Consider the following 23580-nt stretch of genomic DNA (forward strand, 5'->3'; position numbering starts at 1 on the left):
TGTTTTAACTGGCTCCCCCTAGTTGCCATATGGAAAACAGACTGCAGGGGCAGGGCGGGGAGCGGGGCCTGGTGGGAGACTGTTGCAGTGGCCCAGGAGAAGCCATGCTGGCGTGGGAGAAGAGGTCAGATCCTGGACATATTGAAGATAGAACCAGCATGACTTACATTACATATTTGAGAGTGCGAAAGAACATCTGAACAGTGTAGACATGTTATTGACACTTATTTACTTAATTTTTAAAATCAGTTCACCACTTTTTTTTTTTTTTTTTGCGGTACGCGGGCCTCTCACTGTTGTGGCCTCTCCCATTGCAGAGCACAGGCTCCGGACGAGCAGGCTCAGCGGCCACGGCTCACGGGCCCAGCCGCTCCGCGGCATGTGGGATCTTCCCGGACTGGGGCACGAACCCGTGTCCCCTGCATCGGCAGGCGGACTCTCAACCACTGCGCCACGAGGGAAGCCCCAGTTCACCACTTTTATTTAGCCTTGTCATAAGCAGTAATAGCCATGGAGTCACAGATGTGCTAGTTATATTTATCACTTTTAAATAAATACATAAAATAGAAAGTTTATCTGTGTATCACCTGAAATTATCCTAATATCCACCTGGATATATGCAATGTTGGGAACACCAGTTTAACCAATACCTACCCTCACCCACTTTTAGGCTTTTTTGTTTGTTTGCTTTTTCCTACACTCTCTCAGAGACAAGGATTTTTCCTGGTCCTGTCTATAATTATGGGACCTATTACCATAGCCCCTATGAATCAAATGCCGATTTTACTATTGCCACTCCAGGCAGCCTGTGCTTGGGTAGCACAGAGTAATGGTTCTTAACCATCACTTTATTGAACCAAACAGACCTTGGTGCAAATCCTGTTCAGCTACCTCTTAGCTGTGTGACCTTGGGCAACTTCCTTAATTTCCTACAACAACCCCCAATAGGGGCCTATTATTATTCCCAGGTTATGGGGAGCCTGAGACTTAACTGGTAATAATAATATTGGGAGATTGTTTTGAAGATTCAAATGCTTAGCCCAGTGTCTGGCACCTAATAAATGCTCAGTAAATGGGAGCTATTATTATTGAAATAAGCAAGGAGTTAGTTGTTACCAGGTTAAGCCATTCAACTAACAACCAACTAACCTCAGGGAGACTCAGTTTCCTCATCAATAAAATGGACCTGCTTGGGGACTTGCCTGGCAGTCTGGTGGTTAAGACTGCGCGCTTCCAGTGCAGGGGGTGTGAGTTCAATCCCTGGTTTGGGAACTAAGGTCCCACATGCTGCACGGCCAAAATTTTAAAAATAAATAAATAAATAATTTAAAAATTAAAAAAAAAAAAAGGACCTGCTCGACTGTGGTAGGAGTTAAATAAGGTCCTGGCACACTGTAGGACTCAGCAGCTCCAGAGAATCGAGAGAAACTTCCCTTCTCAATGCTATTGGTCACACCCCTCGGGCTGCACTTAACCCTCCACTATCTAAATAGCCTAAATAGCTCAAAGCAGAATAGGGCAGGGAGGGGGGCCAGGGCAGATTCTAGAACCAGGAAAGGAGGGTGATTTGCCCAAGATCACAGTGCCGCTTGGAGGGAGCCGGAAGTTGATCTGAGGTTTTCCAGCTCCCAGGGCTCTTTGCCTCTTATCCCAGTGCTTAAGGCTTCTCATCCCAACTGCACAGTGTACACAGTACAGGAGGTAAAAGGGCAGCCTTGGGGTCAGACTGCCTAGTCTTAATCCTGGCTCTGCTGCTTCTAGGGTGGCCTCTGTCACTTTACCTTTAACTCCTCTCTGAGTTTCAGTTTCCCCGTCTGTAAAATAGGTTTAATAACAATAGTACGTACCTCAAAGGGTCATTGTATTGATTGAGATCATACATGCAAAGCATTTAGAGCCGCTACTGTTATTCTGCTCCTTGTGGATGTCATAGGAGAGGGCAACGCCCTGCACATTATCAGGTTTCAGAAATACCAGGTGAATGAATGAACAGAGGCGTGGATGAGTGAAGTGCAGCAAGTTTCCTGGTGGTTAAGAGGGCTGAAGGCAGTTACACAGAGACCAGGGTGAGGACTGTAGCTTTGCTGCAGTGAAACTGGATTGCCTGCATCCATCCTTCTCAAACTGGGAGGACCCCTCGAAATCGAAGGATTTTTCTGGAGGGCTAATTTGACTCAAAGCTGTTAGAAAAACTTACTTGTTTAAAAATAATTAATTTATTTATTTTTGGCTGCGTTGGGTCTTCGTTGCTGTGTGCGGGCTTTCTCTAGTTGTGGCGAGTGGGGGCTACTCCTTGTTGCAGTGCACGGGCTTCTCATTGCAGTGGCTTCTCTTTGTTGCGGAGCACAGGCCCTAGAGCACATGGGCTTCAGTAGTTGTGGCATGCAGGCTCAGTAGTTGTGGCTCACAGGCTCTAGAGCACAGGCTCAGTAGTTGTGGCACACGGGCTCAGTTGCTCCGCAGCGTGTGGGATCTTCCCGTGTCCCCTGCATTGGCCAGCGGATTCTTAACCACTGCGCCACCAGGGAAGTCCCGAGAAACTTACTTTATATTATATTTGTAATACATCCCATTTTAATGTTAAAGCTAACCTAGATATATCAGGGAATAGTATGCAAAATGGAGGCTTTTTTTTTTATTTTTGCGGTACGCGGGCTTCTCACTGCTGTGGCCTCTCCCGTTGCGGAGCACAGGCTCCGGACGCGCAGGCTCAGCGGTCACGGCTCACGGGCCCAGCCGCTCCACGGCATGTGGGATCTTCCCGGACCGGGTCACGCACCCGCGTCCCCTGCATGGGCAGGCGGACTCTCAACCACTGCGTCACCGGGGAAGCCCGGAGGCGTTTTTTTGAACAGAGATGAGAGACTTCTAAAGAATGTCACAGTCATTGTGAGCAGCATCAGATCATGAGCCCCGGCCTGAGCCCAGGCCTCCTGGAGGAAGCTCACAACCCTCAGGAGCCCTCATTTCAGAGACAATGCCAGGGAATATGGCTCAGTTTGGTTCTTGGCTATAATTCAACTGCCTGTTTCTACACTTGCTATGGGCTAAAGGCCTTTAGTGCAGGGAGCCTGTCCTTCAGAGACTGGGAGTTTACTGGAAGAAACATTGGCATTCAATCATTCCTCCACACCACGGCCAGAGAGAGGCTTCTAGCATTTCTCTCACCATGAGGCTACCACATTGAGAACCCTTCAATGGAGCCCCATGACCAACAGATCAAAGAGTCACTTCCCGGCCCTGTTAGGTGCAGGTTCCATCTCATTTCCCCTCCCACCACATGGACCCTGAACAAGAGAAGGCCTGCTCCCCAGCACACCCCAAAGTTCCCCTGTGACACCTGGCCTTTGCACATGCTGGTTCACCTACCTGCAGTGCCCTTCCTTCTTTTCCTCCCAGCAAACATTTTCTTCCTCTCTCCCGAGTGACAGGCCCATGGCTGTCTTCCTTGCACTGCCCTGGCATCTGTCCAGCCCTCCTTCCCAGGGCTGCAAGTGATCTGTCCCAACCTGAGGGCCCCCGAAGAGCAAAGCCTGAGTGCTCCTCACCTCTGTACCCCTAGCCCAGCACCCAGGAGGTGGTCCAGAAATTGTTTGGGGAGGAGGGATTTAATTTAGATAAGTATGGCCACATTGGCCTCCCCATGGAGGTTGTACCAACTTCCCCTCCCTGCACAATGTCCACATCTCTTGACGCTGTGATTCCATTCTAAACAGACATACAGATGTGCTTGCACATAGTGAAAAAAGCATATATACAGTTACTTAACGCACAACTGGAAGAGTGGGGAGTTATGCTCTGTAAGGTTACTTTATAACAGAGATTGGAAACAAACTTATCAATAGAGGATCTAGTTAAATCAATTATGGTATATCATCCAGCTGTTGAAAAAGAATGAGGCAGCCCTCAGTATGAAAAGATCAAAATAGTAAGTGACCCAAAACAAACAACTCAGTGAAAAAATGGGCAGAAGACCTAAATACACATTTCTCCAAAGAAGACACCCAGATGGCCAACAGGCACACGAAAAGATGCTCAACGTCGCAAATTATTAGAGAAATGCAAAGCAAAACCACAAAGAGGCTATCATCAAATGACTTTCATTAAAAAATCTACAACTAATAAATGCTGGAGAGGGTCTGGAGAAAAGGGAGCCCTCCTGCACTGTTGGTGGGAATGTAAATTGGTACAGACACTACGGAGGACAGTATGGAGGTTCCTTAAAAACTAAAAATAAAACTACCATATGATCCAACAATCCCACTCCTGGGCATATATTTGGAAAAGATGAAAACTCTAATTCAAAAAGACACATGCACCCCAATGTTCATAGCAACATTATTTACAATAGCCAAGACATGGGAACAACCCAAGTGCCCATCAACAGATGACTGGTTTAAGATGTGATGTATGTATACACACACACACACACACACACACACACACACACACACACACACACACACACACAATGGAATATTACTCAGCCATAAAAAAGAAAGAAATATTGCCATTTATATCAACATGGATAGACCTAGAGAATATCATACTAAGTGTGGTCAGACAGAGAAAGACAAATTTTATATGATATCACTTATATGTGGAGTCTAAAAAATGACACAAATGAATCTATATACAAAACAGAAACAGACTCACAGACATAGAAAACAAACATGGTTACCAAAGGGGAAAGGGAGGGGGGAGGGATAAATTAGGAGTATGGGATTAACAGATACAAAACTACTGTACATAAAATAGATAAGCAACAGGATTTACTGTATAGCACAGAGAACTATCAATATATTAAATATCTTATAATAACCTATAAAGGGAAATAATCTCAAAAACATATATATATGTTATATATATATATATATATATATATATATATATAACTGGAAAAAACGACCTTAAGTGACTAACAACGTGTACAGTGTGCTACAATTCGGGTAAATGTTTTAAAAAACATATATGCTTGCATATGCATAAAATGTCTTTGGAAGGATCCATGGTAACCTGGGAAAGTTGGTTGTCTCTGGGGTGGTGGGAGTGACAGGGAAGCTGGAAACTGGGTAAGAGGGAGATTAACTTTTCAACACATACCTGTTTGGGGTTTTGTTTGCTTGTTTGTTTTCAGCCGTTCTATTAGATAGGTAATGCTCGCACATGGCACAAACTAAACAGGACCAAAGGTTCAGAGCAAAAGAAACCTCCCTCTCTCCCCTGCCTTCAGCCTTCTTCAGTACCTTCCGAATTTCTGCACCATGGGCTGAATTACCCATTCAATTAAATGGACAATTAAATCCAATATTTTAAAATAACAAATATATTATTAAAATAGTAATTTTTTGTTGAAGAAAGGGAAAAAATCCACAAAAGAATAGTTGATTGAAGTATTAAATAGATGAAACAGTTCAATAACCTGCAAAGCAGGACATAACTAAGTGACGAATAAAATGACAAAAATAAGAAGAGACAGAAGGGACTTCCCTGGTGGCGCAGTGGTTGGGAGTCCACCTGCCAATGCAGGGGACACGGGAAGATCCCACACGCTGCGGAGCAACTGAGCCCGTGCACCACAACTACTGAGCCTGTGCTCTAGAGCCCGCGAGCCACAACTACTGAGCCCACGTGCTGCAACTACAGAAGCCCATGTGCCTAGAGCCCATGCTCCACAACAAGAGAAGCCACTGCAATGAGAAGCCCGAGCAGTGCAATGAAGAGGAGCCCCCACTCGCCACAACTAGAGAAAGCCCACGTACAGCAACGAAGACCCAATGCAGCCAAAAAGAATAATAATAAGAGAGAGAAGTAAGAACTGGCCATGCAGCAACCAAGACCCAACGCAGCCAAAAAGAATAAGAAGAAGAGATAGAAGAACTGGCCACACTGGGAAAAAGCATGCTGTCTTGTCCTGCTCTTGGCTTCCTGTGTGTACATTGTCTCTTCCCAGCCAGACCAGGACACACCTGTTGCTCTTGTTTACTTCCCAGAGCTCTCAGCATGCAGAGGTGTGTAATAAACATTTCTTGCCTCAATCCCCACTAGCACTGGCTGTGCTCTGGGAAGGGCTGGGGGACACAATGGTCAGTGCCTTCCAGGGCCCAGGACTGTGTGCAGGGCTGCATTGCGAATTCCATAGTCCCTAGACACTTTTGTCTTCATGGGTCCCTTCTTCCATAAAAAAATATTAAATAATATATTTTACAAGTATATTGGCATAAAGACAAGTGTAATCCAGGCTGGATTCATCGTTGTATGTTTATCATTATTATTTCTTTTCTTCTGATTTCAAACAAAATGAAAATTAAAGCATTTTGTAGGCCCCCTAAAATTACCGTGGGCCCTAGACACTGTGTCTGCTGTGCCTAATGGATCAATGGGCCCCAGGCCTGTGCCCTGGGCATGGCCGGTGCTCAGTAAACAGGCACTGCTTCCAGGAGCAGCCTGGCCAGGGAAATGCACGTGGGCTTTGGAGCCCTAAAGGCCTGGGTGTGATCCCAGCTCCAGCACTTACCCACTGAGGCTCTGAAGGCAATCACTAAGGCTTCCTGAGTTCTGTTTCCCTCCCTCCTGCTAAAATGCAGTGTTGTCATGAGGATTAGAAATAACATTAGATGCTTAATAAATGCCCAATATTATTAGCTGATTTGTCCCCGGGATGGAGCGGGTGCTGTGGAGGTGGACCAAGGACATGGCTGGAGTGGATGCCACCAACCCCAGCCAGGAGTCCTGGCCCCTTCAGAAGAAAAGGCAGAAGGAAGGCAGTGGGAGGAGGTGCAGCCACCTGGCCTTATATATACTCTTAGTATATATGTACTCTTAGTATAAGTCTGGAGCAGATAAAGAAAGATTAAAATTCAGAGCCAGGCCTCTGCTCAGGTATTCTCAGCCTTGACTGTGCATTAGAATCACCTGGGAGCTTAAAAAATACTAAAGCTCAATCCCTACCCCAGATCAATTAAATCAGAACACCTGATGTGGGGCTGGGTTTTTTTTTTTTAAGCATCCCCAGGTGATTCTTATCCGGAGCAGGGCTGAGCATCCCCGTGGCCATTTCTGTGGGTGGAAGGAGTGAGCTGGGGAATGATCTGTCCCGTCCAGCAGACAGACTTCTCACCCTGACAACATCTAAGACCATGAACTCTTAGTGGTTGCCAGAGGTGGATTGAAAGTAGGGTAAAATTCACTTGTAGGAGGTACTTCCGAGGCCCCTCACCCAACAGAGTATTCTTTTTCTCTGGGACAGCCTCCCAAATCGCCTAGCTTCAGGCTGCACCAGCCTGGATCCACCCCTGTGGATGCCACTCTCGGCCCAGAACCTTGCTGGGTCCTGAGATGAAGGGAGCAGAGCATGCCCCCATCTGACAGGGGGATAACAAAGAAGACAGGGGACCTACCCCAGCAAGCACTGAGTGCGTTTCTCCAAGGGTGGGCTGCAGACCTCCTCCACCTGAAGACCTGAGTACTGTTCATCTGCCGTCCTGGGCCACCCAAGACCCACTGAATCAGCATCTCTGGGTTAGGCCAGAGGCTGCATTTTTCACATTCTCCAGAGGGGATTCTCATGCACAGGAACGTTTCTGAGTTAAGAGAGGACCTATATTCCATATCTTGATTTGGGAGATTACACAGTGCACACATAGGTAAAAAATCACCAAGTTTGGGGGCTTCCCTGGTGGCGCAGTGGTTGAGAGTCCGTCTGCCGATGCTGGGGACACGGGTTTGTGCCCCGGTCCGGGAAGATCCCACATGCCGCGGAGCAGCTGGGCCCGTGAGCCATGGCCGCTGAGCCTGCGCGTCCGGAGCCTGTGCTCCGCAACGGGAGAGGCCACAACAGTGAGAGGCCCGTGTACAACAACAACAACAACAAAAATCACCAAGTTTTACACTTAAGATGTGTACTTTATGTGCCCAACTCAAGAACAAAAACAAAAGAGAACTAACCTACCATGTGCCTGGAGCTTTAGGAAGAAAAATCGGGGGAGGCTGCCTGGAAGAGGGCCTCTTTGAGGTAGGCTAGACAGGGAGAAGAGAAGGCAACAGGGCAGAGGGAGTTGGGAGGCCCATTGGGGAAGAGACTCTTGTAGCCACAGCAGTGGGGCAGGCAGGTAGGAATGGGAAAAGGGTTGTTTCTGAGGCCTTTTCAGGCAGCTGCCTCATCCCCACCCAGCAACAGGGTGTCCTTAGAGGCCCACAGGCTGCTGTGGTCAGCGTAGGTAGCCCATGTAAACTCCCAACTTGCCTCCAAGTGCATCCAGGTCTTTCTCCCCAACAAGACGGCATTGTTTGGGGCTCCAATGGAGGGCAAGAAAAACAGAGAGCCCAACTGTCCCTGTCATAATGGTATATAATTTATAATAATGTCAGCTATTAAAGGATTTTTGGTAATTAACTGACAGTGGTGTGCTATTTCACTGCATTTTTGCCTGTCATAATGATCTTGAACTTTGCAAGACGGTTTTGAACTTGCTCAAAATAAGTCCTGAATACAAAGAAGGGCGAGATCATTCCAAATAAGGGGTAAGAGACATTGGACAAAATGGGGCTGTTCTCCTCCCAGAAAGAGGGCTGAGCTGTACAGAACCAGAAAGATCTCAGGCCCACTGTCTTCCCAGGGAGCTATACAACCAGTAGAACGCCTGCCAGGCCACAGTGGTGAGTAAAGCAAGTCAGCTGTTTCAAAAGAGTGTATTAAGTTGCATTTTTTTCAATATACCTTGTTTGCACGATACACAGCTAAGAATATTTTTCTCTTCCCCAGAGAAATATGCTTCCACTCTCATTTTTCTTGAAGCACATGATTCTCTTGGTATAGTTTTTACTCTTTTGATTTTTAACAGAGACATAGTATAGGAAATATTTCTTTCTCCTCTTGATTCCACTAAGAAAAAAAAAAAAGTCAACACGAGCCCAGTGATAAATAGTAATTGACATGGAGTGCTGGAGAGGCATCAGGGAGTGGTGGGGTCTGTGGGAAACACATGAGCTCAGGCCCAGTGTGAGTGAGGCATCTGCTACTCCACTCCAGACAATCAGGACTGCAGGCCCCTGGCAGAGGCTGTTAAGTGCCAATGGCAACCTCGATTCTTCCCCTTTCTCTTTAATAGCAGAAAGATGATTTAATTTTAGCTGGGCAAATTTCATCCTGGGGAAAAAGACTACTTCGGCTTGAGCATAGTCACATGACTATGTCTATCCTCCCTTGCCCTTGGTATAGCCATGTGACTATCTAGACAATAAGTTGTAAGTAGAAGCTTTGTGCAGGAATTCTGGGAAGGCTGTATAAAGAGAGTTGACTCCCTTTTTGCCTTCAATTTTTCCTTCTCTGGCCTAGAGTGTGAATGTGATGGCTGGAGCCCTGGAAGCCACCATGGGCCACGAAGCAACTTTTGCAAATGGGAGCTATACACTGAAAACAACAGAGCTGAGAGAGAAGCCTAAAGCCCCTGATGGCTTTTTGAATCTACCTACCCCGTCCTGGGCTGCCTACTTATCTCCTAGCTCCTTCTATATGAGAAAGAAACATGTATCTTATGTAAGCCACTGTTATTTTGACATTTTCTGTTATAATCTGCCCAACTTAATCCTAATTAATACACCTGGGCTCACTGTCACCAGATAGTTCAACTTTTCAACTTTAGCCAGATTATACAGATTTGTATATGGCATAGATTGATGTCATACCTGTTGGAAACCTTATAAAATTATTTAAAATACTGAACAGGCCAAACAAATCATGTCTGAGCTGCATTCAGCCCAAGCCCCGCTCTGGCCTATACCATTGATGGTAGGTATTAAAACTGTTGATAAACAGTCAGTTCTTTCATTTCTGGGAACATAGTAGGATTGTACTTCTTGACCCAATTGAACTCAAATGTGTCCATGTGACTTCCTTTGGCCAACACTTCTGGGCAGGTGATTTAAGAGCCAGTGTGTGGTTTGCCACATTCTCTTTTCCCTGCTGCTGTCATTATGGAAGCATATCAACATGGAGCTTCCTACGCAGCTGGATGGTTGAGTGACTTTGAAGAACAGACCACCCTGATAACTCACCATGCAGTACCTAAACATGGCTGTTGTAAAGCCAGTGGAATTTGGGGGATGTTTGTTATCACAGCATTATTTAGCTTATCCTGACTGATCTGCCATCTGCACCATAGATATTGATCAGTGGAATTTTATGAAGCCCTCCTTCAACCTTTTTCTCTGTGGCTGAAATTTCCCCATTTTTTTAGCCCTCTTACTCATTCTTTTTCTTTCATTTAGTCTTTCATTCATTCATACATTTATACATCAAACACTGGGGGTGGGGTGGGGGGATGCCCTCTATGTGGCAAGTCAAGTCACTGCTATCTGGGAGCTCACATTCTTCTTTTGATTGGGTTGCTTCTCTTGCCAATATCCCTTTGGACCCTTCCCAACCTCCCTCACACACAATCCAGAGGTGGAAAGGGATAGGAAGGGAGAGAGATGAAGTCCTTCGAGGGCAGCCTCTCAGGTCTAGGATTTGCATTAGTGTTTTCTGTTTTCCTTTCATCTAATTCAAACCTTAACACATCCAATGAGAAAACCAAGTCTCAGAGAGGTTAATTAACTTGCCCAAAGTCACACAGTTAGAAAGCAGCAGACCTAGACCTGAAGCCAGTTCTGACAACCTGCAAGGCCTACGCTGTCCAGCTATCCTATACCACCTGCCTCCATGGAAGTCTCTCTACTGTGGTCATTGCTACCACCAGGAGCCATCTGTAGCTACAGGGCAGCATAGCAGATAATAGCCCATTCCCCACTTCTGACTCTTTCTTTCATCACAGACCGAAAAGCATTTGAGGGCTTCCCTAGTGGCGCAGTGGTTAAGAATCCGCCTGCTAATGTAGGGGACACAGGTTTGAGCCCTGGTCCGGGAAGATCCCACATGCCACAGAGCAACTAAGCCCATGCACCACAACTACTGAGCCTGCACTCTAGAGCCTGCAAGCCACAACTACGGAGCCCGCGTGCCACAACTACTGAAGCCCACGCCTAAAGCCCGTGCTCCACAACAAGAGAAGACACCGCAATGAGAATCCCGTGCACCACAACGAAGAGTAGCCCCTGCTTGCTGCAACTAGAGAAAGCCTGCATGCAGCAATGAAGACCCAATGCAGCCAAAAATAAATAAGATTTATTTAACAAAAAAAGAAAAGCATTTGAAACTCTATTGAATCTGATGCACACAGTATAAGCCTGTGGTCAGCAGAGGAAAACAGGAGGGTTTGGCCTGCAGTCTGTGGGAGCCAAGAATGCTTGCACACAGGCTTGGAGATGGTAGATGGCAGCTGTGTCTATTAGACTTGGGCTGCAAGTAACTGGAAAGCCAACTCAAAGTGGTTCGAACAATAAGAATCTTTATTACTTCATTAAAAAAAAAAAACAGAGCTAGAACAGATTCTCACAGCAGCTCTGCAATGTTGTCAAGGACCCAGTTCTTTCCATCTCTTTTCTCTTCTACCCTCTGTAGGTCAGTTTTACCTTAGACTGGTTTCCCTCACAGTTGCAAGATAGCTGCTGCAGTTCCAGGCATCACATCAGACACAGTGAGAAACAGCTCTCTTCTTGTCTCCTTCCTAAAAGTAAAGAACCTTTCTCCAGAAATTCCCTAGCAGATTCCCCTCAAATTTAATTTGCCAGAACGGAGCCACTGATTGACTTAAAGTAGAGAAATTTCATTTGCTATACTTCAACAAATTTTTTTTAAAAAGAAAAAAATTTCAACTGATAGGTGGCTGGATATCTTCCATTCATCCTTCCCCTTCTCCACGTTCTCTATGTCCTGGGAGGTTGATGTGTCTGGGCTGCAGCAACGGGCAACCTTGCTCTCTGACTCCCGGTTGGACCCAGCCAATAATGGACACCAGAAAGTGCTCCCAGAACAGGAAGAGGGAGCAGTCAGGGTATTTAATCTCCTGTGTCCTCCTTTCTCAGTCATCTGCATCTTCTACCAAAGCCCACAGCTCGTGCAATGCAGCCCTCTCCATACCAGGCACTCTCCTGGTTCTGGCTCCTTCTCCCTCCCTTGGGGTCTTCTCAGTCCTAGGGGGTGATAACAGCTCCCCACCATTGCTAGCCTCAGGCTACTTCACTACTCCTCTCACAATACCAAACCCTTCATGCACCTTTGTAAATAGTCCTTTATCCATCTCTCTTGATTGCCCAGTCTGAATGTGCTATCCTCTACCTTTCCCTAGAGCTGATGGTACACTGGGCTGGGGATAAATCTCCCTTTGCAGTATTGAATCACTGTCTCTGGGCCTCTTACCAGAAGGTCTTTTTAGCACTTGACCCTCTGTTCATCCCAAATAGCATGCATCTCCTTACCCCCCATGCTGACTTGCCCATCTCTGTCAATAGCACCACCAACCATTCAGTCACCCAGGATCAACACCTGGGTGTTGACTCCCACTTTCCCATTGCCCTGCCACCAACCTAATCCAGAGCAGGTTCCATTGATTCTACCTCTGCTGTCTCCCATTCCTCACCCCTACCCAATTTCAGGCCTATCGCTGCTCATCTGCTCACTGACGGCAGCCTCCTAATGACCCCCTGCCTCCGATACATGCCTTTCCCTGCTGCCACAGGAAACTTCCTTAACCACAGCTCTGATCATCTTAACCTTCTGCCCAAAAACCTGCTCCTGTTGCCTGCAAATTAACATCAAATCCCTCCTCATTCAGGCCCCTACCCAGCTTCTCAGCCTCAGTTCCTACTACATCCATAACCCACCGGCAATACAGGTTACATCAGTCAGCTATTGCTGGGTTTAAAAAAAAAAAAAATCACCCCAAGACTCAGTAGCTTAAAACAACAATGTCTATTACTGCTAACAAGTCTAAGGTCAGCAGAACTTCTGCTGATCTGGGCCAGGGTCGGCTGATCTTGGCTTGGCTCACTCACATGTCTGCAAGCAGCAAACAGGTTGGCTGGGGCCTAGCTGATCTGCGACAGCCTCGCTCACATGTCTGGTGGTTGTATGGCTGTCGGCTGGGTGAAAGGAAGTGACTGGGCCTGATGTCACTCAATCCAGCAGACAAGCCTAGTGGTATATTAGTTATCTGTTGCGGCATAACAAATTACACAGCTAAAACCAACAAACCTTTATTTTCTCAGTTTCTGTGGGTCAGGAATCCAAGTGCCACTTAGCTGGGTGTCTTTGACCCAGGGCCTCTCACAAGGCTACAGGCAAGGTATCAACTAGGACTTCAGTCATCTCAAGGCTCAAATAGGGGAGGATCTGCTTCTCAGCTCACTCCCGTGACTTTGGCGGGTCTCGGGTCCTCACTGGCTTTTGACCAGAGACATCATATCCACGCCGTGTGGGCTCCTCCACAGGGCACTCACAGCATGGTGGCTGGACTCCCTCAAAGCAAGGCAGCAGGAGAGTAAGAAAAGGAGAGCAAGATGGAAGTCACACGGTCTTTTCATAACCTAATAGCGGAAGTGCCAACCCGTCTCTTTTGCTGTATTCTACTCATTAGAAGCGAGGCACTAGGCCCAGCCAACACTGTGGGGTTACACAGGGCATTAATCCCAGAAGGTGGAGATTCTTGGGAGCCATTTTAGGGGCTGCCTGTCACACCTGGGCTTGGTCATAAAGTGGTGGCAGGCTTCCAAGGACAGCAAGGTGAGTCCGGAAGTGTGCAAGGCTTCTTGAGGCCCAGGCTGGGAACCTGCGTATGTTTGATCAAAGCAAGTCATAAGGCCAAGCGCAGATTCAAGAGATGGGGAAGTAGACTCTATCTCTCGATGGGGAGAGCTGCCTAGTTACACTGCCAAGGGGATATGGACTAGGATGGAGAATTGTGTCTGTTTTTGCAAAGAACCACACAGGGTTTCCCACTGAACACAAAAATGCCTTGTGCTTTCTAGCCTAAAGGCCGCTGGGTGTACAGTTTCCTCTTCCTGTGTGTCCTAGCCCCACCTCTGCCTATTATATCCTGCCAGTCTTCAAGGACCAACTCACATCCTGTATCAGTTTCCTTTTGCTGCTATAACAAATTACCACAAACTTAGTGGCTTAAAACAACTCAAATTTTATTACCTTATAGTTCAGGATGTCTGAACCACACGGGTGTCACTGGGCTAAAATCAGAGCACTGGCAGGGCTGCATACCTTCTGGAAGCTCTAAGGGAGAATCCATTTTCTTGCCTTTTCCAGCTTCTAGAGGCAGCCCACATTCCTTGGTTCATGGCCCCTTCATCCATCTTCAAAGCCAAGAAGTTTGTCACTCACATCACTCTGACAATGACTCTCTCTCCCTCCTTCCTCCACTTATAAGGACACTTGAGCTTCCCTGGTGGCGCAGTGGTTGAGAGTCTGCCTGCTGATGCAGGGGACACGGGTTTGTGCCCCGGTCCAGGAAGATCCCACATGCTGCGGAGCGGCTGGGCCCATGAGCCATGGCCACTGAGCCTGCGCGTCTGGAGCCTGTGCTCCGCAATGGGAGAGGCCAGAACAGTGAGAAGCCCGTGTACCGCAAAAAAAAAAAAAAAAAAAAAAAGGACCCTTGCGATGGCATTGGCCCTACTGTGATAATCCAGGATAATCTCCCCATCTCAAGGTCAGCTGATTAGCAACCTGAATTCCCCTGTGCCACATAACCTGACACAGTCACAGGTTCCAGGGATTAGGACATGGCCGTCTTTGGTCCAGGGGAGCATTATTCTGTGTACCACTCCCTCTCCCACCCCCAGGAGCAATGGCAGCAGTATTTATTGAGCACTTACCATGTACCTGTCAGTGCACCCTCCCTCCCATCTCCACACCCCATCCCGCCCTCATCCATCTGAACAATCTCATCCACTCTTTACAACCCTATAAGGAAGGTTCTATCTAGTGGTCTCATTTTACAGACTCAAAGAAGTTAAGCAATTCCCCAAGCCTACCCAGCAAGTAAGGGCTGGATATTGGAATTTGAACTCAAGTCTGTCCAACTCTGAAGCCAGAGTCCCAACCATATGTGTGTCCTATGAAGCCACCCAATCCCCTCCTCTGTGTTCCCATAGCTGAGTGGTCGGGCCTCTCTTTTTAAATGATACTCCGCTAAGTTTCCACTTTCGGCAGGCCACCTCCCCACCTCAGCTGTCACAGTAATAAGAGTAGTTATTTAACGAAAATCTACCGTGTCTCAGACCCTTCACATACAACATCTCTGACACCCACTGCTAAGGCCGGTCCTGTTTCCACTTTCCACAGAAGGAAGCTGAGACTCAGAGAAGCGAGGGTCAGCCTCAGGAGTCATTAATGGCAGTTCTGGAAGTTGAACACAGGCCTAATTCCAAAGCCAGTTCCTGCCTCAGCCAGGCCACCTTTGCAGTTGTAAATGCCTGCTGCCTTTGTAAGCCGGGTAGAGACATATACATATCATTAGCTGGCTTTAAGGTGGCAGTGTAGTCCAGTGGTTAAATTGGAGATGCTGGAGTCATCCTGCTGGAGTTCCCAGCCCTCCCACTTTCTGCCTGTGTGACTTATGCAAGTCACTTAACCTGTGTCTGCCTCAATTTCCTCATCTGTAAAACGTATAATGATAGTACCTACCTCATAAGGGCTGTTGTGAAGATTAAATGAGTTCACATATCTCAAGTGCTTTTGATAGTCACTGCCACACAGCAAGCGCTATGTAAGTGGTGGCTGTTATTGTGGGGTGACCTGGTCAGCTGAGGGTCATGCAGAGCCCCTGCCCCAATGTCTGGTCACGTCATTGGTCCTCTGCTCCAGTCTTGTTAGGCATCTTTCTTCTGTGAAACTTTATGACCCCAAACTACCTAAATGGAAGGTTATCTGGAAGACCAAAAAAGATAAATGTTGAGAATACTTTATAAACTGTAGAGAGAAATGCCCATGTTGGCTATCATTGACCTTTATGAAGTGCTTAACAATCAGACCAGGAAACCATAGACCCACCGGAAGACCCAGTGTCAGCCTTCTCAGTGTGGGCCCCAGGGGAACAGAGGGCCGGCAGCTGTCATATGTCCTCCTCCCTCCCATCTCCACACCCCATCCCGCCCTCATCCATCCTGGGGCTGTAGGAATGCGATGGTATCTCAGCAAACAGACAGTCTGTTCCCAGAGGAGATGGGGCCGCCCCCAGGAGGCCCCACTCTCCCAGCCACTGTAAACACAAGGGTCTGTCCTCTTTATCAGCCTGGCTCAGCGGCAGCGGAGACAGTCTGCCCGCTGGAGAGTCACTGCACAGCGATAAGCCGCCGGGCCCCTTGTTGGCTGCCCTCCTGGGGCTGCAGCCGAGCTGTGCCAGAATAGGAATCTCGGGGCTGTCCTGGCTCGGGGCCTAAACACCTCGTCCCGGGGCTGGGGGGCTGGATGCCTGTGCTCTGAGGATGTTAGCCACTCAGAGGAAGGAAGCAAAGGCCCAGAGCCGCCAAGGGGCCAGGGCACACAGTCTGCAAAGCCCCCAGGAGCTCCAAGACTGCTGACTCTGTTAATTACATTGCTTTGCAAGATAGCTTTATCCTCCTCCTCCCTCATCATTGTCATCTTTACAGACCATACATATTGATGATGTTACCAAGCCCCATGTTTTCCAATCCACACTCCAGTCAAAGAATTAATACACATAAAGCACTTAGCACTGGGCTTGGTAAGGGCTCAGAGAAAGTCACCTGGCATAGGCACAGTGTAGTAGCGTTCTTGTGGTTCAGGCAACCCCCGGTCCCTTAAAATAATAACAGCTAATTTTATCCGGGACAGTCATACCCATTATGTCCTCAGTTTCTCCACTGACTTGGACGTGGGGAATACTGGTATGAACATCATTCCCATTTGACAGAGGAGGGAACTGAAGGGCCCAGAGAGGTGAAGTGATTTGCCTAAGCTGCACAGTCAGGACATGGCACAGCTGGGACCAGCCCCAAGCCCAGCCCAAGGAGTCAAGATAGAATCCTGGGAGCCCCAGGGGCTGGGGGCTGGGGGCTAAGGCCGCTCTCACTGAGTCTACAATCCAGCCATCACCATCACCATCACAGGGACTTCTGCTGCCTTCTCCCTTCTAAAGGCACCCCCTGCACCCCAACAGGTACCCTCTCCTAGCCAAGGGACCTCCAGGTGGCCTTTGATTCTCATGAATGGGTCCACCATCACCTTCCCCACAAACCAGCTGGGCCCTCAAACGTCCCCTCCCGCACATCAACAGGCTCTGATTCTCAGGGTGACAGAGGAAAGGGATGGACACTGAGCTGGAAGTTGGGACATACAGAATGGCTCCCCAGATGTCTCAAGTTTCCTCCAGGCCATGTCTTCTCCCTGTGCCCACCGGAGTGTCCCACCTCCACCACCCACATGTCCACCAGATCCCACATCACAAGGTGGCCCTTTAGTCCACTGCTGTAGCCTCAGACCTCCGGCTACTGCCCCAGGCAAGGTCATGGCCCCTCTGCCACCTCCCCCGAACACCCAGCCTATCACCACCTTACCCACGGATACTTACTGAGTGTCTTCTCTGCACCAAGTACTCTTCCAGGCACTGGGGGGACAGCAGTGAACAAAACAGACAGGGTCCCTTCCCTCACGGAGCTTTCACTCTAATGAAGGAAGCGAGGGAAACAGACAGTTAAACAAAACAAATGAGTAAACTATAGGGCATTTTAAGTAAGATTTATTATAGATAACTTTACTATCATTGAAAATAAGGGCTTTGGTTAAAGAAAAAAAAAGGGATGGGTTTGGGGAGTGTGGGGTGGAGTTGCTGTTTAAATGGGGTGGTCACGTAGGCCCCCTTGAGAAGGTGACATTTGCTCAAAGAGTTGAAGGAGGTAAGGGGGTCTACCTTAAGGATTCCGAGGAAGAGCATTCCAAGCAAAGGGAACAGCCAGGGTGAAGGCCCCTGTTTGAATCCATGTTGCCTTTTCTGTGCACCCACATTTTTCATCCCTTTATTTGGCCCTGAGCAGAGTTCAGGAGCATCAGAGGAAGTTGCTCACTTGGCCACCTGTCCTGCTGTACCAGGAGCTCCTTGGGGCAGGGACCCTGTAACGGTCAAGTTCACAGTCACCTCAGACCCCACCCTGACATGTCCAGACACACAGACACAGACCCAGACCCTCATGCCCAGACATACACACCCAAACTTGTATACAGAGATCCACACACTATGCCAATAGAGAAGGCCTCAGTGATTGTCTGTTGAGATGAACTGAGTGAAGAGGAAATCATAATTAAGTACACTCAGCCCCATCTAGTTTACAAAGGTCTCCCTTGTGCCTACTCTTTGAGCTTGAGAACTGGGTGGTTAAAAATAGTGAGGCTCAGAGAGACCAAGGTGAACGGGCTTGTCACTGGTATTTGCAATACTGGAACCCAGCTCTTCTGATTTCCATCCAATATATGTTTTTATTAAAAAAACAAAAAACTAAAAAATAGGTCAGATGTGAACATAGTACAACATTCAAAATGTCCATAGAGGCAAGTGTCCCTCTTCTCCCCGCCATCCCCACACCCCCGCTCGGCACACAGCTTCCTCCCTATAGAGTCAGAGTGCACTTATCAATTTACTTCCAATGGAGACTTCGGCTCTCCTCTCTCTGTGAAGAGAATCTGCACTGCACATACATCTGACATTATGAAAACAGGCCAGGAGTCCCCACTCTGGAAGCATCTCCTCTTTGCTCCTAGAACCTAGGTTGTCTGGAGCCAGGCTTGGCATCCACTTGGTTTCCCCAAACCCACAAGCCTCTTGGATCCATGACATGGTCACTGAATAGTTCACATCTTCGTCCCTGGGGATGATCCAATCATCATGAGGAACGCTTCGTCCTCAGAGAGAGGAAACAGGGACTGAGGGAGAAGAGGGAAGGAGTAGGAAGGGGCTTGGGAGGGGGAAGTTGGGCACTGCAGGAAATCACACTGTGCTGCAGTTTCTTTAAAAGTAGGCAGTGGCGCAGTGGTTGAGAGTCCGCCTGCCGATGCAGGGGACACGGGTTCGTGTCCCGGTCCGGGAAGATCCCACATGCTGCAGAGTGGCTGGGCCCGTGAGCCATGGCCGCTGAGCCTGCGTGTCCGGAGCCTGTGCTCCGCAACGGAAGGGGCCACAGCAGTGAGAGGCCCGCGTACTGCAAAAAAAAAAAAAAGACTAGGCCCCCGGACAACTCCCCAAAGAGGCTGCAATGGCGGCCAGGGAGGAGGTGCTCACTTTGGAGGCTGAAGTTGCCCAGCGTGAGGAGGAGCTGAGTTCCCTGAAGCAGAGGCTGGCGGCGGCTCTTCTGGCCGAGCAGGAGTCAGAGCGGTTGGTTCCAGTGTCTCCCCTGCCGCCGAAGGCCGCCCTGTCGCGAGATGAGATTCTGCGCTACAGCCAGCAGCTCGTGCTGCCTGAGCTGGGCGTGCAGGCACAGCTGCGCCTGGCGACCGCGTCCATGCTGGTCGTGGGCTGCGGGGGGCTCGGCTGCCCACTGGCGCAGTACCTGTCAGCGGCCGGCGTCGGCCGCCTGGGCCTTGTGGACTACGATGTAGTAGAAGTGAGCAACCTGGCCCGCCAGGTGCTGCACGGCGAGGCACTGGCCGACCAGGCCAAGTCTTTTCGGCCGCCGCCACACTGCGCCATCTCAATTCGGCGGTGGAGTGCGTGCCCTACGCCCAGGCGCTTACGTCAGCCACGGCGCTAGACCTGGTCGGCCGCTATGACGTGGTGGCTGATTGCTCCGACAACGTGCCCACTCGCTACCTGGTTAACGACGCCTGTGTGCTAACCGGCCGGCCCCTCGTGTCGGCCAGCGCCCTGCGCTTCGAGGGCCAACTCACAGTCTACCACTACGGCGGTGGGCCTTGCTATCGCTGCATGTTTCCGCAACCACCTCTGGCGGAGACGGTGACCAGCTGCGCGGATGGCGGGGTGCTTGGTATGGTTACCGGGGTCCTGGGCTGCCTGCAGGCGCTGGAAGTGTTGAAGATCGCTGCAGGTCTGGGCCCCTCTTACAGTGGCAGCCTGTTGCTCTTTGATGCCCTCGGAGGTCATTTCCGCTGTATTCGGCTGCGGAGGCGCAGGCCCGACTGTGCAGCTTGCGGGGAGCGGCCCACTGTGACTGATCTGCAGGACTACGAAAGCTTCTGTGGCTCCTCAGCCACCGATAAGTGCCGCTCCCTACAGTTGCTGAGCCCGGAGGAGCGAATTTCTGTCGTCGACTATAAGCGACTTCTGGATTCCGGGTCACCCCACGTGTTGCTGGACGTCAGGCCTCCAGTGGAGGTGGACCTGTGTCGGTTGCCTCACTCCCTACACATCCCTTTGAAACATTTGGAACGGAGGAGTGCGGAGAGCTTGAAACTCTTGGGAGAAGCAATCCGGGAAGGGAAGCAGGGCACACAGGAAGGGGCATCTCTCCCCATTTATGTGATCTGCAAACTGGGCAATGACTCCCAGAAAGCCGTGAAGATCCTGCGGTCCTGGACAGACTTAGACTCTTTAACAGTTCGGGATGTTGTGGGAGGCCTCATGGCCTGGGCTGCCAAAATCGATGGAACGTTTCCGCAATACTGAGATGGCCGGTAGAGTCTGACCAGCGAAAGATGTGGGTTGTCATGTTACCTAAAGTTTTTTTGCCTTTATGAATGTATTTGCATTTTTTTTCAGTAATGTACGGAAGAGCCTGGGATTCTCCAATATCTGCGGATAGGTGGACTTCTTTTTATAAGGAGCTTTTTAATTGTAACTTACTGGGTGATGTAGCAGTTAAGGGGTTATAACACTGTTCCTCTGAACTGCCTTGTGTTTGCAGCACTTGGATGGTGTGTTGAACAGGTGGGATAGAATGTAAGTGACAGGACTTTGTGTTTTGAACTGCAGGTCATTTGCGTGTCCTGCCTTTTTTTTTTTTTTTAAATCTCCCAATTAAAAAGCTCTTTAAAGTTGTCCATTTTATTGCTTGGAAAGCTGTCATATACTTACTGAATTGATCACGGATGATATAGTTAAGATAAGTTTATTGTTTACTAAGATATTCTTTGGGTGTTATTTCTAATTCAAATGATGGAACATGCCCTAGAGAAATCAGTGTTTAAAATGTAAATTGTTAAAACATTAAAATGAAAATTAGCTGGGAAGTGGTCATTCTATTAAATATTTTCAATTAATAGCCAAGTAAGATATTTACAGTCTAGCAAGATAGAAACCACCTTTGTAGCATGTCAGTTTCTTTTATAAATTGCTGACTTTTTCTTAGACTTAACTTCAGGGTCCACCTTATGTTGGACATGTACAGAACTTTCTAAACTGTATGGTTTGTCTTGCTTTGGAATCTTCAAGTCCCAAGTCCCAGCCTTCTGCCCTCCCCTGTCCTTTTGTCCCTGTCCAACCTGTTATTTTTATTTTTGTCGTTACTGTATGGCCAGAATGCCAAATACAATATTGAATTAAAGTGGAATAACGAACATTCTTCTCTCCTTTGCAGTTTCAGGTGAAGAACTTTGAATATTTGACCAATATTACTTGTTATTGCTTTACTGTAGATAAATACCTCCTATCAGATTAAATAAATTTCTGTATTAAAACAAAACAAAACAAAACAAAACTAGGCCCCCATTTAAGGACCTCTGGATTCTTCCCCAGAGGTTTCAAAGCTGATGGACCGTAAGTTCCCCATGAAAAGCATGGGGCTGGAGTCACTGGGTGACCACCCCAACCGAACCCTAGCACAGTGCCCCAAACACACTCAACTACAACTGTGGTGTCCAGTGTATGCCTTGCCTTTACTAGGAGCAGATGAAAATGCATCAGCCGTGGACCTGCTGCCAGGAGCTTACAGCCTAGGGGAGACACACACATACATCCCAGTGGGACAGTACTCAGGGAGCCTTGGGGAACCAAAGGATGCTGCTTCTCCTGGAATGAGTGAAGGAGAGAGAAGAAGGAATACACAGGAACCCCAGCAGAGGGGCCGACATATACAAAGAGCAGGGACACTTAAGAAATGCTAAGGGGAATTCTGGTTTGGGGCGGCAGAGTTCAAACAGGAAGGGTCAGTGGGGGCGGGTCAGAAGCAAAGGGCCTGGATGTCAAGCGGATGTGTTTGATTTTATTTTCTTAAGTGGAGGTTTTCAAGCAGGGTTATGGCAGGATCTGACTTGTGTATTATCTGGATCTCTCACAAACTGTGAGCAGTGTAGAGGATGGGGTGGAGGCTTCCAGGGCATGGGATATGAAGGTATGATTAAAGTCGAGCAGAGAAAATGTATTTATAATGCTTTATTTCTTAAATAGGGTGATGGGGACACTGTTTCGTCTCTTTTTTATATGTCTGAAATAGTTCATAATGAAAAGGAAATTTTAAATAAAAAAGTGAATTAAAGTCAGTGAATAAGCTCCAAGAGGGTGCAGATAACAACAGCTAATAATGAAGCTTGTTATGCTCTTAGTAAGACTGCTTAATAGGCACAATTTCCAGGACTTTCTAAGTACACAGTCATTTAACCCTCACAACCCTAGGAGGTGGGTGTTTTACTCCCCAGTTACAGATGAGGATAGGGAAATATAGAGAAGCTGAGTATCTTGCCCGAAGTCACCCAGTCAGTAGGATGGAAAGCAGCGATTCAGGGATTCATCACACTCTTTCACCAAGGCTTGTATTACCACATGGCTCCTGTTCACTACCACATCCCCAGCACCTGGCACCTGGCCTGTAGTAAATTTTCGTTGAATGCATGCAGCCCAGAGAGGTTCAGCAAGTTCCCTTAGGCCACACAGCAGTGCCCTTCAAGATTATGCCCCCATGGGGAGCCCGGTTGTCCGGCTTCCGGTCCAGCGCTCCTTCCCCGACCTGGCTGCACCCCTTTCTGCCTCTCCTGTTCCTCCTCGCAGTCTCCAGTCCCAGCCATCCTGGGTCAGTATACCGGCGGCAGCCTAAGCCTGACTCAGCCAGACCAGCGGAGCGAGAGCCGCTTAGGACGAGGCTGCGGGGAGGCGGGGCCGCGGGGCCAGAAGTGGGCGGGGCTACGTGGGGGCAGGACCTGGGTGGGCGGGGTTAGGAGGGCTGCGCCGACGCCGGGCAGAGGCAGAACAGTCGTGAGCAGACAGGAAAGCACGGTCTTCTTATTCTGCCGGCAGTGACTAGCTGTCACTCGCTCGTTCTTAGAGACCCCATTATGTGGAGCCTGTCTTTCAACCCCAAATGGCTGTGCTCTCTCAAGGATCTAGGCCGGGTGGACCGGGAGGAGGTACCCAAGGAACCTTTAGGTGCAGAGCGCTGGGTGCCATGGAAATGGAGGGCCAACTGGGGAGCCATGGCAGGCTTCTGAGCAGTAAGGGGGTCGACAAACTTGAACCTGGACGATGACCGGCCGTGGAGGGGCGGTAGGAAGCTGCCTCAGCCTACCCATACCCCTGCCTTCGTAACTCCATCCCTTGCCACACTTCCCTTGTTTTCTCCTGACCGTCTTGCTCTTCTTGGAACATTACAAACCCTTTCCCACCTCACGGCCTTTACCCTTGCTGTTCCCTTTGCTGGAAAAGTAGAAGGAGAAGAAGCAAACATTTGCAGCCCTTACTAACGTGCCAGGCACTTTCTAGGCACTTCACATGTATTAACTCATTTAATCCTCTC

General features: G+C 48.6%; 1 protein-coding gene across 1 annotated transcript; it reads left to right on the forward strand.

Annotated features, from left to right (window-relative positions):
- Positions 1 to 19155: 19155 nt before the first annotated feature.
- LOC132419826 (adenylyltransferase and sulfurtransferase MOCS3-like) lies at positions 19156 to 20522 on the forward strand. Its single transcript, XM_060003718.1, is given in 2 exon segments — positions 19156 to 19558; positions 19561 to 20522. Coding segments are annotated over 2 exon segments (1365 nt in total).
- Positions 20523 to 23580: the final 3058 nt, after the last annotated feature.

Source organism: Delphinus delphis, chromosome 2 (assembly GCF_949987515.2).
Source record: "Delphinus delphis chromosome 2, mDelDel1.2, whole genome shotgun sequence".
NCBI classification, from domain to species: Eukaryota; Metazoa; Chordata; class Mammalia; order Artiodactyla; family Delphinidae; genus Delphinus; species Delphinus delphis.